Here is a 15,834-nt window from a genome sequence, read left to right as displayed (position 1 = left end):
AAAAGCTTCCAGACTTTTTCTGCTGGGGGCAGGAAAAGCCAAATGAAGTAAGTCTTATCCACAAAAAGTGGTGAGTGCCTGGAATGCATTGCCACGGTTGGTAATGGAAGCTGGTACAATCAGGACATTTTAAAGATTCTTAAACAGGCACATGGATGAAAGAAAAATAGATGGTTCTGGGTGCAAGGTAGGGAAGGATTAGATTGTTGAGTCAGTTTAATTAGGTCAGCACATCGTGGGCTGAAGGGCCTGTACTGTGCTGTAAAGTTCTATGTTCTATGAAGCTGAAGTAGAAGTCCAAAAATCCAGATGACAAAAATCCAGACCATCCAAGAATCCGGACTTTTTGAAAATTCGAGCTTTTGTGTGAGTATGTTCGTGCATAACCGCCACAAATGCACGGCAGTAATAAGTGACCACATGGTTGCCATTTTGAAACAAGCGAATTGTGACAATGCTATAATTTTGTGTCCTACTCTTTCCATTTACCATATAGTGCATACGTATTTACAAACCCATAATAATGGGTTTAGACTTGGTTATAGGTTTTATCTGGTGTTCATGCTTGTTGTTTTGCTTGCTCGTGATGGTGGCGCGTAGATTCGCAGTGGCTTCGGTGGTTGGCTGAGTGGCGTGCATGGACTATCTTGGTTAGTCTTGTTTGGTCTTGTCTGTTATATTGTTTTTGGCTGGACCTTGTCTCGTGTTTATGGACACTTTGGGAGAAATACTGTTTTGTTTTTATGCTTTCAGTATGGAAATGACAATAAAGTAATTCTCTCTCTCTCTAAAGTAGATAAACTTTGTGGTGTGAGGAGAAAGAAGAATTTTAAAAGTACTGCCTGAGAATCTAGAAAATCTGGACCAACCCAATCCCCAAGCAGTCCGGATTTTCGGATTTCTACTGCACCTTCCCAAGAAACGAGGATGGGGTCACTGGGCAGAAGAGGGCGCTGCAGTCAGCTTCTACACAATTCCAGCCACTGGGATATGGGGAACAGCTGGCCAGCTGTTGCTGGTAGCTGCGTCACACCACTGGTATCCAGCTCTTATGAACCAAACCGCTGGCATCCAGCTGTGTAACAGGACTGGCTTACATCACTCCATGAAGCAAGCAGATCTGGGGACTTATTGACAGGTTTGCCCTTCCCCCACCCCCATCCCGGCACCACAGATTCCAGTGGTAAATCGCACTCTATCAAGGATTCTCTTCCCTTGCCCTGGGAAATTTGGATTCAGATTCAGATTTCAGAATTCAGGTTTATTGTCAGATTATATACATGACCACATACAACCGTGAGATATTTTTTCCTGTGGGTGAGGCATAATTGCCACTTACTGGCAGTGCAAAAAAAACTGACTCAACTTATACATGTAAACAAATAAAGACATAAACAAACGGACAATGCTATACTGAGAGAGAAAAAAATCAATAAAGTGCAGCAATAAGAGCCCTTAAATGAGTCCCTGATTGAGTTTGTTGTTGAGGAGTCTGATAGTGGATGGGGTAGCGGCTGTTCCTGAACCTGGTGATCTTGTGGCACCTATACCTCTTTCCTGATGGAGCAGCGAGAACAGAGTATGGGCCAGGTGGTGTCAATACTTGTTGATTGCTGCTGCTTTCTGATGGCAGCGTTCCCCGTAGATGTTTTCGATCTCTATCTCTAATCGGATCTCGGATCCTGCACCAACTTAAATGGAGAACCCAAGGCTCCATTGATTCCAGCAAAGTTTAGTTCATATTTTCAGGACCTGCATGATTTTGTTTCCGGTTCCTTTCTGAAGACCTTGATTCATTCTGCTTCACCCCACCCACCACCCCCCCCCCCCACCCAGTTCTACAGGGAGTGTATTCCAGATCGTAACCACTCTCCAAGTAGAGATGCTAGTTCTTCCTCAATGAGAGACAGATTAGTTTAACATCTGGCAAAGGGATTGAGGAGAGGACAACCAGTGAGGTCATTTGATTATAGAATGGATCACCAGAGGGAGAAAGAAGATGAGCAGCAAAATGAGCAAGGATTTGCCACGTGGCTTGGACATAGGTTTCGATATCTGAAGCAGAGTAGCTAAATAAAAACAACAGGGCCAGGTCACTTGGCCCTAAGCCTTACCATCATAAGAACCTAGTTCATCTGATTGCAACTCAATTTCTCATTGCAACCTACACCCAACAGCCTTAGGGTGGGAATGGGTGTGGAACGATATGGATACTTGCCAATGACACTATGGTCATTGGCAGAATTGCAAACGGCAATGAGGAAGTGTACAGGAGTGAGATAGGTCAGCAAAAAAAAATGGCGGAGCTGCTTTAACAGCAGTACTGGTGCAGACCCGTGGAGAGCATGGAGTGGAGATGCAACGATCTCGCGGGGTCCGACCACCCAGTCCAACTGCCGTGAGCACTGTACAGGCTTTTTTTTTCTCTTTTTTATAAATCTTATTAATTTTCCACAATAAAAACATAGAATAATATACAGAAAACATGAAAAAGTAATATACATTGTCCTTGAATATAACAATCAAGTACTTTCAAATTAATTCAACATTTCCATATATTGACAGTTACGTTGAGTAAGGAAATAAAAAGTTAATGTATAAAATGAAAAAAAAAACACATCTAACTCTGATGGAAAATAAACCCAAAAAACAAGAACAACTGGTCAATCCATTCTGACAATAATTTCAAAATTAGTAGAAAAGAGATTCTTCCTGAGTAAACACAACGCACAGAAAAAACAACCAAACTGATTCAATTTTGTTTATTAGTTTGAGTCATACGAAAATACTGACTAAATGGTCGCCAGGTTTTTTCAAAGTTAAAGGTCGTATCAAATGCCCGACTTCTAATTTTTTTCTAAATCTAAGCATGACATAATGGAGGAAAGTCATTGAAGTAAAGTGGGCGGATTGCAATCTTTCCATTTGAGTAATATAGCTCTCCTTGCCATCATTGTTGAAAAGGCGACTGTCCTTTGGGCTGAAGCAGGTGTAAAGCCTGATCCCAATACTGTGATCCCAAAAATAGCTGTGAATAAGCTTGGCTGTAAATCTAGGTCCAACACTTCAGCTAAAGTTTCAAAAAACCTTGCCAAAAATTATCTAACTTTGTATAGGACCAAAACATATAAGTCAAAGAGGCCTCTTTGGATTTACACCTCTCACAAGTAGGACTTGTATTAGGAAAAACATGGGCCAGTCTGTCCTTAGACATATGTGCCCTCTGCAATACCTTGAATTGAATCAAAGAGTGACGAGTACAAATTGAAGAAGGAGTGAAAAGTCGAAATTTTTTTTCCCATAAATCATCAGAAAGTAGCTACTTAAATTCCAGTTCCCAAGCACCTCAATTTAATAATTGGATACAGGATGTAAATTAAGTAAGCTGTTATAAATATCAATCCTTTTCAGGAAGGATTTAATTGAAGAAAAGCATCAATCAAATTAGTTGAAAATGAAAATGGAAAATTTGGTGTAGAAAATTCCTAATTTGAAAATATCTAAGAAGATGTGTCTTAGTCAAATGGAACTTTTCAGCTAATTGATCAAAAGACATGAAACAATTTCCTTCAAACATATTAAAAAAAAAGGTTATGTACAGGCCTGTTAAAGGAGCCAACAGTGGTTTTATTTAAAATCCCACGACCATAGGCTCTGCACACAAGATGGCGGCGCCTATGATCAGCAGTGGTCGTGAGGGGTTTCTGACTCCAGGGAAGAAGAGCACTGGCATAGGGCACCAGAAAACAGGGAGACAACCACCACCTGAGAAGGACAAGCAGAGGAAACAAACCATGGTGGACCAGTGAAGGGTTCTGCAGCTGAACATACAAGTCAAGGGCTGCTGGCAATTTAAGGTGAGGAAGCCACACAGGCTATGGGCTACTGGAAACTGTAGTCAAGGGATTTGCACCAGGGAGCAGAACTGCTGGAGACGGGCTTGAAACTGGTTGAAGGGGTACCAGGTATTGAAACTGCAATGTGAGAGGGTGCCGTAGGCAATGAAGAGTTCCTAATTGTATAGGAGATTCGGATCTGGAGCTTAGGATGGTTTGGACTGTACTCTGCATGGTTGTGGAGGCTACGGGAGCACTGGAGGTGAATTCACGGACACTTGGTGACTCTAGGGGGAACTCTCTTTTGGTTCTTTTTCTCTGACTGTAAGACACACTTCAAGCAATCTCTGCTGATGGTGAACCTGTCTGCCTTACAGCAGACAAAAGGCAATTTTGTGTAATATGACACTTTTTAATTGCATGACACTAAATTGAATCTTGAATCTAGTTGAGTGATGTTACAACAACAACCTTGCACTCAACATCAGTGTTATGCACTAAACCAACAGCAATGGTAATTCACCAAAACAATGGTAACTTGAAAAACAATATTTTTTTAACCATTAATTATTAATAAGATAACGCCTCAAACCGTGCATCTTGGCGCCTCACAGTTTGGCGGGCAGCAACCTCCTTTGAAGAAGACCGCAGAGCCCACCTCACTGACAAAAGGCAAAGGAGGAAAAACCCAACACCCAACCCCAACCAACCAATTTTCCCCTGCAACCGCTGTAACCGTGTCTGCCTGTCCCGCATCGGACTTGTCAGCCACAAACGAGCCTGCAGCTGACGTGGACTTTTTACCCCCTCCATAAATCTTTGTCCGCGAAGCCAAGCCAAAGAACACTTCTTACTTAACTCTAAACATAACTCTAACTAAACCCAACTATGCACAAATGTATATATGCATGTGTGTGGAAAAACCAAAACCATTACAGTTCAGGTGTAATTCTGAAGAGAGGTTTTTAAAGTTTAGTTACTTTTGTTTTGAAACTCAGATTGTTTAAATTGTTGCTGAAAAGTAGTTATAAAGTATTTTGAAACATCAAGTCATCAGACCTCTTTAAAACTCACAAATATTTTTAAATATTTTGATGAGTTGTTTTCAGAGCAATGTTTCTTCATACGATTGATTTTTCACAAATCCCCCCCCCCCCCACTTTGCATGGAGGTTTCAGATCTGTGTTTCCCACGATGATTTCATAAACCTAGGCAAGGGTTACATGAAGCTCCATGTAGAAATGGACACAGCAGGACTGCCCTCTCTCTCTTAAAGAGACAGTCAGAAGTGGTCATTTTCTTTCAAAAGCCACTTATTGTGTGTTCTCCTTTGACCAGGAGTAACACGTAACAGTTCTTTGCTGGTTACCGTATTTCAATCCTGTGTTACTTACAGGATGGCAAAGCAACTGCTTCAATTCTGTGTTACCTCCAGGATGGTAAGGCCTCCCTTAAAATGTCTCTGTTTTTAGTAATATCTTCTTTCAAAATGTCTTTGATCATATGACATGACATAATTGCAGTCTTTGAAGTTTAAATTCCAATACACCTACTGTTTTGCGATCTCAATGGAGAACAGTCATAGACTTTTATGAATGCTTTGAATTAGCAGTCACCCAGTCTTTTTAAGCAAATAAGCCTCTGGCAGAACAATGACTAAGCAGACCTTTTGGCTTTCAAAATGGTCTCTCTCTGAGTGTAATTGTGTGTCAGTATGTGACCCTGCATCCAAACCCACAAAATAGCTCTACTAAAAATATATACTCCATAACTACAGATTAATATTAACATAATTCCATCACAGTCAGCAAAACTAAGAAATTGATTGTGGACTTCAGGAAGGAAAAACCAGGAGAACACAAACTAGTCTTCATCGAGGGGTGATCAGTGGAGAGGGTAAGGAACTTCAAATTCTTGGTTGTCAACATCTCTGAAGATCTATGCTGGGGCCATAATGTTGATGCAATCACGAAGGAGGGTCACCAATGGCTATACTTTGTGAGGAGTTTGAGGAGATTTGGTAGGTTGCCAAAGACTTGCAAATTTCTACAGGCGGAGAGCATTTCTGACTGATTGCATCACTGTCTGGTATGGAGGTGCCAATGCACAGGACAGGAAAAAAACTATAGAGAGTGGTCAATTCAGCCAGTATGAATACTTGTCCAATAGATGTATTGTTTGTCTGTATGTGTTTCATGTTTGGTTGTGTGTCTGCGAGTTTTGTACCGAGGACCAGAGAAAGTTGTTTCATTGGGTTGTATTTGTGCAGTCAGATAACAATTGAATTGTCTTGACATCCACACACTGAGTCAAGCCAGCGTCCCTCTGTCACTTGGCATGACTGCTCCACACTGCCAGTCCATGTCTATGTCAACCAGTGAAAACAAAGAAACTCACCCTCTGTACCTTGGCAATCTGATCTGAGAGAGTGTCCAGCAGGCGGGTTTTCAAAAAGTCAGTTGCCTTGACTGTCTGGTCATCAATGTAATAACTGCAAAAGATAGATACCAAAATACATGAGGGATTTTCCTCTGATCTGCTCAGAAACCTGACAACTTTCCAGAGACTCTAAAATGAAAACCCACCCCGCCCAATGCTGCAGATACTCAGCAGGTCAGGCAGCACCTGCAGAGAGGTTACTTTTCAGACCATCAGAATGTTGTGTGATAAAGCGGGCAGTGGTGGTGGTTGGGATTCAAAATGTTCTCCAGAAATGGGGTCCATTGTAGGTTATTTGGCTCATCAATCCTGTTCTGTCATTCATGGGGGTATGCAGCACAAAAATAGGCCCTTCAGCCTACTATAGGGATATCAGAGCTAGCAGCACCAGGCTGAAAAACAGCTTCTTCTCACGGACAGTGAGAATGCTGAACGACCAAATAAACTGCTCATTCAAAACCTCCAAGACTCTACTATTTATTTAACAATATTTAAACATATACTAGTATTTGTGTATGTGTGTGTGTGTGTGTGTGTGTGTGTGTGTGTGTGTGTGTGTGTGTAGTTTGTCAGTATGTGTGTTATGTCTGGTTGTGTTTTTGCATGTTTTGCACCTAACACTGGAGAACATTGTGTTGTCGGGTTGTACTTTCACAATCAGATGATAAATAAATTGAATTTGAACCATTTTGACCTTTTTGCCCATTTTCCTCCATTAGAATCATATCCTTCTATCCCCTGCCTATTTAAGTGCCCATCTCAACATCCCTTAATAGTACCTGGGTCCACCACCTCCTCTGGCAGTGCCTTCTAGATATTCACCACTTTCTGTGTAAGAGAGCCTACCCATTGGATCCCTTTTAACACTCCTACCTCTTACCTTAAACTTATATTGGGTAAGACAGTGCAAAACCTGGCCTCTTTGCCCAACTTATCCATGCCAACTAAGTTAGCCACCTTTGCAAGTCCTATTTGCCCTCTTGTGATTTCTTACTATATATTAAAAAAAAAGGTTTTGACTTTCAACATGTATGCCTCTCTTAGTCAGTCACACACTGGGGAAACAGTGGCCCTCTGATTGGAGAAGGGTGAGAAGCTGCAGGAAAGGAGATGGAGGGGCAGGGAAAGGAAAAGGGGAGGGAGTTAACGGAAATTGGAGAAGTTGATATTTCTGCCATCTGGATGGAGAGTGCCCAGACAGAATATAAGGTGTTGTTCCTCTAATATGTAGGTGGCCTTGGTTTGGCAGTGCATGTGACCATAGATGGACATTTTGGTGTGGCAAAGATGTGTGGAATTAAAATGGTTGGCCACTGGGAGGTCCTTGCTGTTGCAGAGGACAGAGCGAAGGTGCTCGACAAAGTGATATCCCAGTCTGCATCCACTCTCTCTGATATAGAGGAAGACACAACAGGAGCTCCAGATGCAGTAGTGACACCTGCAGATTCATGGAAGGACTGGTTAGGGCCTTGGATGGTGGTGTGGAAGGAGGTGTGGATGCAAGTGGAGCATTTCTTGTGGTCACAGTGGTAGGTACAGCAGGTGTATATGAGTCCAAGCATTCCTGAAGGAGGCAGCACGGAGAAGAAGGCCTGCAGGACACATACCCTCATTAGAGGGGGGTGGGGGCATGGAATGTGACAGCAGTGAGGTTATTGTACAACTTTAAAACACATTGGTTGAGCAACAGTTGGAGTACTGTACCATTCTGGTCACCCCACTTCCAAATGGACATGCATTGGAGAGGATGCAGAGACAGTCAGGATGCTACCTGGAATGGGGTATATCAGGAGATGTTGGGTTGCTTTCCTTGCAGCAGTGGTACTGAGAGAGGAACCCCTCATAGAGGTGTACAAAAGAGTGAGGTGCAATCTTACTTCAGCTTCCAGACCGACCCAGGTTCGAATCCGGCGCTGTCTGTAAGGAGTTTGTACACTCACCCCACCTCTGAATGGGTTTTCTCCAGGTGCTCCAGTTTCCTCCCACCCTCCTAAAATGTACGGAGTTGTAGGTTAATTGAGTGTAATTAGGCAGTGCAGGTCTCAATGGCCAGAATCGGCTTCTACTGTGTGGCAAATAAATTAATACATAGATAAATAGATAGGCTGGATAGTAAACACTTTTCCCTATTGCAGAGGCACCTAACTTATAGGTTTAGGTAAACAGTTTAGTGGGGATCTGAGGAGGACTTTCTATGACCTGGAAGGAACCGACTGCAGGTGCAATGGATGCAGAGACTCCCACAATATTTACAAAGGAGCAGATGAGCACATGAATCGCCTGAGTCACAGGAAGCCATGAGCTGAGTGCCAGCAAATGGGATTAATATGGATGACAACAGAGGAGCCATGGACCTGTTTCTAGGCTTTGCCTCTCATAGAACAGTATAGCACAGGAACAGGCCCTTCAGCCCATGAGTCTGTGCTAGATGTGGTCCAAGTTGAAGTAAAGCTCTGTTGCTTGCACATGAAAGCCTCTTGTTACACTCACTGGGACTCTTCTGACATCACAAAAGGATTGTCTGTACTATTGCTAAAGTCACTGATTCTACACATGGATAACTGTGAATATTTATTATTTTTTTAATTTTAATTGTCTCTTTTTAATTCAATTAAGTATATGGTTACAGTTGTTTTTAGCTGCTTCATAATTGCAATTTTTAACAAGTTTTTTTATCAGCTGAAGCAAGGAAGAATTTCATTGTATATGTACATTGAACAATGTGTATTTCAGATTCCGATTTCAGATTAATTGTCGGAGTACATACATGATGTCACATATAACCTTGAGATTCCTTTTTCCTGCAGGCGCAGCAGAATGACCTCTAATTGGTAGTGCAAAAAAAACTCTGTACACAATGTGAATATGTAAACAAAGAAAGAACTGTAAACAGATGACAAATGTGAACAAATTGACTGTGCACTATGGAGAGAGCAAAAAGAAAATCAATAAAATGCACAAGTAAGAGTCCCTAAATGAGGCTCTGATTGAGTTTGTCACAAGGTGAAAGGGGAAAATTGAAGGGAGATGTGAAGGTCAAATTTTTAATACAGAGAGTGGCGGGTGCCTGGAATGGGCTACCAAGGGTAGTGTTTGAAAGACCTCAAAGCTGCGTAGCCAGAGTGCAAAGCAGTCTGAGGCTTCTGGTGATTATGGGTCGATCTCCAGTTTATCAGGCTTCAAGAGTTGTTCCATCGTTGGAAAAAAAATATTGTAAATAAAACTGATGCGCTATCAATAACTCAAAAGACTAGAGTTACGGAACAGTAGACTTTTATTTACAATAAATTTGAAGCTCATCCTGTGCTGTGACCCAAGCTTTCTGGGGAGGGGTTGCCATGTTGGAGCCTTTGTACAGGGAAAAGAGGGCGGAGCCAGACTAAAGAGTCCATAGCAGTTCACTACAATGAGTTTGAAGATGAACCCCCAAGCGGCATGAAAACAAGCTTCCTCCCTCCCCGCCATCGGATTTCTGAATGGACAATGAACCACAATACTGCCTCACTTTCTTTTCTTTTAGACTAATGCATTTATTTAAAAAATGTAATTTATAACAATTTTGTACCTATACTGCTGTGGCAGAATGATGAATTTCGTGACACATGTTAATGATAATAAATTCTGATTCTAAATTCTAAAAATAAAACTTGCTGTAAGAAGTTACCAGAACATTTGATTAGTATTATTAATGAGCTGAGATGTTAATTTAGCTGCATAATCAGGTGGATGTACACTAGGCTATAGCTTTGGTTGTCCTATTTCTCTGTACAGCAGTCATTTCTCATCCCACACCTTGAAATAGAACAACTCAGCCGTTTATCCAATTTGTCTGAGGAGTCTACACAAGTTCAGAGTTATTTACTGTGTCTGCCAACACATCGAAGGTGTCTGTGCAGTGAGGAGATGCCGTTGCCCTTGAGATTCTGTCCTGGCTGAACCCTTCAATATGCTTGGGGACACTACAGAATGAGTCCATCTATACAGCAGTGAAAAGGCCCTTCAGCCCAAGAAGGCAGATTGGCATACTGGGCTTGTCCCATTTGCCTCTATCCTTCTAGTCTATTATTATGTCAACAAACTTGATGACTCACCTTAATCCTATGCCCTTTGGTTCGAGAATCATCTACCCAGGGAAAAATACTGCGAGCACTCACTTTATCTATGCCCACCATCATTCTATAAACTTCGATAACATCACCCCTCAGGCTCGTCTTCTCTAGACCCAGCCTATCGAACATGTCTCCGTAACTCATACCCTCCAGACCCAGCAACAATTCTGGTGAGTTTCCCCGCAGTGAATCGCTATTTCCAACTTCAAAGATACTGGACTTCGGTGCCTGGGAAGGACAAAGGGTCGCCTTAGTCTTCTTCTTTGGCTTGGCTTCACGGACGAAGATTTATGGAGGGGTAAAAGTCCACGTCAGCTGCAGGCTCGTTTGTGGCTGACAAGTCCGATGCGGGACAGGCAGACACGGTTGCAGCGGTTGCAGGGGAAAATTGGTTGGCTGGGGTTGGGTGTTGGGTTTTTCCTCCTTTGCCTTTTGTCAGTGAGGTGGGCTCTGCGGTCTTCTTCAAAGGAGGTTGCTGCCCGCCAAATTGTGAGGCGCCAAGATGCACGGTTTGAGGCGATATCAGCCCACTGGCAGTGGTCAATGTGGCAGGCACCAAGAGATTTCTTTAGGCAGTCCTTGTACCTTTTCTTTGGTGCACCTCTGTCACGGTGGCCAGTGGAGAGCTCACCATATAACACGATCTTGGGAAGGCGATGGTCCTCCATTCTGGAGACGTGACCCACCCAGCGCAGCTGGATTTTCAGCAGCGTGGACTCGATGCTGTCGACCTCTGCCATCTCGAGTACTTCGACGTTAGGGATGTAAACGCTCCAATGGATGTTGAGGATGGAGCGGAGACAACGCTGGTGGAAGCATTCTAGGAGCCGTAGGTGATGCTGGTAGAGGACCCATGATTCGGAGCCGAACAGGAGTGTGGGTATGACAACGGCTCTGTATAAGCTTATCTTTGTGAGGTTTTTCAGTTGGTTGTTTTTCCAGACTCTGTGTAGTCTTCCAAAGGCGCTATTTGCCTTGGCGAGTCTGTTGTCTATCTCGTTGTCGATCCTTGCATCTGATGAAATGGTGCAGCCGAGATAGGTAAACTGGTTGACCGTTTTGAGTTTTTTGTGCCCGATGGAGATGAGGGGGGGCTGGTAGTCATGATGGGGTGCTGGCTGATGGAGGGCCTCAGTTTTCTTCAGGCTGACTTCCAGGCCAAACATTTTGGCAGTTTCCGCAAAACAGAACGTCAAGCGCTGAAGAGCTGGCTCTGAATGGGCAACTAAAGCGGCATCGTCTGCAAAGAGTAGTTCACGGACAAGTTTCTCTTGTGTCTTGGTGTGAGCTTGCAGGCGCCTCAGATTGAAGAGACTGCCATCTGTGCGGTACCGGATGTAAACAGCGTCTTCATTGTTGAGGTCTTTCATGGCTTGGTTCAGCATCATGCTGAAGAAGATTGAAAAGAGTGTTGGTGCGAGAACACAGCCTTGCTTCACGCCATTGTTAATGGAGAAGGGTTCAGAGAACTCATTGCTGTATCTGACCCGACCTTGTTGGTTTTCGTGCAGTTGGATAATCATGTTGAGGAACTTTGGGGGGCATCCGATGCGCTCTAGTATTTGCCAAAGCCCTTTCCTGCTCACAGTGTCGAAGGCTTTGGTGAGGTCAACAAAGGTGATGTAGAGTCCTTTGTTTTGTTCTCTGCACTTTTCTTGGAGCTGTCTGAGGGCAAAGACCATGTCAGTAGTTCCTCTGTTTGCGCGAAAGCTGCACTGTGATTCTGGGAGAATATTCTCGGCGACACTAGGCGACATTCTATTTAGGAGAATCCTAGCGAAGATTTTGCCTGCAATGGAGAGCAGCGTGATTCCCCTGTAGTTTGAGCAGTCTGATTTCTCGCCTTTGTTTTTGTACAGGGTGATGATGGTGGCATTACGAAGGTCCTGAGGCAGTTTTCCTTGGTCCCAACAAAGCTTGAAAAACTCATGTAGTTTGACATGCAGAGTTTTTCCACCAGCCTTCCAGACCTCTGGGGGGATTCCATCCATACCTGCTGCTTTGCCATTTTTCAGTTGTTCGATTGCCTTTTATGTCTCATCCTGGGTGAGGACCTCATCCAGCTCTAGCCTTAGGGTCTAGAATCTAATGGTATCAACATTGAAATCTCCAATTTCACATAATCCCTTCCGATCTCCTCATCTTCCTTTCCACCTCTTATTTCTTTCCCTTTCCCATACCCCCCCTTTTAATTGCGCACCTTCACCCTTCTCCCCCTCCATCCAGCTATATCCGCTCCACAACCAGTTTCAATCTGATCTGTCCTTCACTTCAAGTTTATTATAATCTGAATGTACATATGCAATCAGATAAAACAGGGCTATGGTGTGGGCGCGCACACACACACACACACACACACACACACACACACACACACACACACACACACACACACACACACACACACACACACACACACACACACACAATTCATGGCACACAATAATCACATATATACATAAAGATAAAATTTAAAATATTTTGGGATTATTAACTCAATTACAAGATATCATTCTCACAGACTGTGGGAAGAGACCATTTCCCAGCCTGGCATTCCTGATTTTGATGCTCCAGTATCACCTTCCTGATCAGAGTGGGACAAAGATATTGTGTGCTGGATGGAAAGAGTCCTCAATAATTCTGTAGGCCTTATTTAAGAAATGCTCCCAGTGAATGTTGAAAGTGGAAAGAGAGACCCCAGTGATCTTGGCCATTTTGATGATCCTCATTGAGGGGGAGTGATGGTACAGGGGCCTCACGTGCGATTGGTTAACAGAGAAGAGGCCATTGTCTCAGCCTTCTCCCTTTTTCTTGCATCTACTAGTCCATTGCAGCTGTCTGTCTTGTTTCACCTCTCCCTGGTTCACCATTCCCACTTGGGACCCCCTATCCAACAACTTACGTTCTAACATTCCTCTGTCTTGAGAAAGATGGCAGCATGGTTAGTGTAGCGGTTGGTGCAACGCAATTACAGCACCAGCGAGTCGGGTTTGAATCCAGTGCTGTCTGTACGTTCTCCCTGTGACTTGCATGGGTTTCCTCCAGGTGCTCTAGTTTTCTCCCATCCTCCAAAAACATATGGGGTTTGTAGGTTAATTGGTGCATTTGGGTGGCATGGGTCTATGGGCATAGCGGGCCTGTTACCGTGCTGTATGTCTAATTTTTTTTAAATTGTCCTGAAATATCAACCATTCTTTTCGTCCCACTGATGCTGCTCGACCTGATGAGTTCCTACAGTAGATTGTGGTCTGGTGCCTGACCCAATGAGTTCCGCCAGCCAATTGTTTGTCCCTCAATGTGTTTGTTCAGCCTTTCTCCTGAGAAGTAGATTCAAAGGAAAGATGGGTCAGAGAACTGGGTTTAAGTTGAAGCTACTATGCCTGCTCAATCCCTGTCTCAGCCTGGTTTCTCCACTGCAAGGATGTGAATCCCGACTTCATTTTAGTTTAAGAACAGGGTACAATCAAGACACCTAGTAGCAAGGTCATTACTATAGGAAATTGTTGGCTTGGCAAACTTGATGTGTTTTAATCATCAAGGGAGATTCTTGGAAGCTTCATGTGTTCTGAGTGCCAGATCTTTACTTCCAAGAATTTTCAAAATTTCCAAAGGTTTATAGCAAATAGACTGGGGAAGGAAAAAAACATACATTGTTTGATTTTAACAAAAGCCTGCAAGCAATGGAACAATCTCTCAGGGAATTACAAAGCTGTAACGATTAATTTCTGTGCGGAGTGTGAAGGCTGGCTAACTGACAATTCATCTCTGCTATTTGGGAACCTTGCTGAAAACCAGGCACCACATGCACTCTCTTCGGAGACTTGCTGTATACCAGACAGTTGGCGTTTCTGAGGCACACTCTAGAGTGATATATACAGTGCCTTCCATAATGTTTAGGACACTTTTTTTCCTTTATTTTCCCCCATGCTCCACTATTTTAAATGTGTAATCAAACATTTCACATGCGATTAAAGTGCACATTCCAGATTTTATTGAAGGGTATTTGTGTACATTTTGGTTTGACCATGAATAAATTACAGCACTTTTTATACATAATCCCCTTATTTCAGGGGATTATATTTGGGACATAGTGGTATGTATATTAAAACAGTCAGGTTTAATACTTTGTTGCATACCTCTTGCATATAATGACTGTGATTCATAGTCATCATCAGGTGCTGAGTATCATCTCTGGAGATGCTCTGTCAAGCCTCTACTCCAGCCATCTTCAGCTCCTGCTTGTATCGGGTGTTTTACCCTTAAGTTTTCTCTTCAGTATATAGAAGGCATGGTCAATTGAATTTAGATCGGGCAACTGACTTGGCCATGCAAGAATTTTCCAGTTTTTAGCCTTGGAAAAACTCTTTTGTTGCTTTAGCAGTACGTTTGAGATCATTGTCTTGCTGTAGGATGAAGCACCGACAAATGAGTTTGGAGGCATTTGCTCGAACTTGAGCAGAATGTTTGTATACACCTCAGAATTCATTTTGCTACTGCCATCAGATAAGTGAGCCAGTACCCGTTGCAGTCATACATGCCCAGGCCATAACACCCCCACCACCATGTTTCACAGATGAGGTGGTATGCTTTGGATCTTGGGCATTTCCTTTATGCCTCCACACTTTGTTCTTGCCATCACTCTGATATAGGTTAATCTTGATCTCATCTGTCCACAAGAACTATTTCCAGAATTTTGCAGGCTCATTTAAATATTGTTTGGTAAAAATCCTGTTTCTGTGGGTAACTACTGGTTTGCATCTTGCAGTGTTGTCTCTGTATTTCTGTTCATGAAGTGTCCTGAGGATAGTAGTCATCGACATATCCACATTTGCCTCCTGAAGAGTGTTTCTGATCTGTCGGGGATTTTTCTTCATTATGATGAGAATTTTTCTGTCATTAGCACCGGAGGTCTTCCTTGGAATACCAGTCCCTTTGCAATTACTGAGCTCACCAGTACACTCTTTCTTCTTAATGATGTTCCAAATTGTTGGTTTTGCTAATCCTAAGGTTTGGGTGATGTCTCTTACTGTTTTATTCTTAACGGTTTTGTTGACTTTCAATGGCACAGCTCTTGTCCCCTTGTTGAAAAATGGCAACTACAGACTCCAAAGGTGATCAAAAGATTAGAAGCAAGCCTAGCTCTCTTATACCTGCACCAATGAAGCATTTAAAGATATCAGAGTACTCAGAAACATCCATGAAGCCAAATATCCTCAACATTATGGCACCTGAAAAGGGGAAGCTATGCATAAAAAGTGCTGTCATTCTACATGGTCAAACAAAAAGGTATATAAATAACCTTGAATAAAATCTGGAATATGCACTTTATCACGTGAATTGTTTGAGTACAAATTTAAAACAATGGAGCAGAGGGGCAAATAAAGGAAAAAAAATGTCTTTGCCCCAAACATTAGAGGGCACTGTACATGTACTTTGTTCCTTCCTTCCTC

At 42.9% G+C, this 15,834-nt stretch overlaps 1 protein-coding gene across 3 annotated transcripts in view; it reads right to left on the bottom strand.

Moving 5' to 3' along the window:
• hpse2 (heparanase 2) overlaps window positions 1-15,834 on the bottom strand; it is a 263,673-nt gene that overhangs the window by 65,193 nt on the left and 182,646 nt on the right. For 2 of the 3 annotated variants that reach the window (XM_069900231.1, XM_069900233.1), the window contains exon 7: window positions 6,234-6,327. In XM_069900231.1, coding sequence (XP_069756332.1) covers window positions 6,234-6,327 — 94 coding nt within the window. The remainder of the gene's footprint in view (window positions 1-6,233; window positions 6,328-15,834) is intronic. The other variant, XM_069900232.1, reaches the window with a different exon arrangement.

The sequence above is a fragment of the Narcine bancroftii genome, chromosome 10 (genome assembly GCF_036971445.1).
Source record: "Narcine bancroftii isolate sNarBan1 chromosome 10, sNarBan1.hap1, whole genome shotgun sequence".
NCBI lineage: Eukaryota > Metazoa > Chordata > Chondrichthyes > Torpediniformes > Narcinidae > Narcine > Narcine bancroftii.
This window is presented reverse-complemented; position numbering and strand designations above follow the sequence as displayed.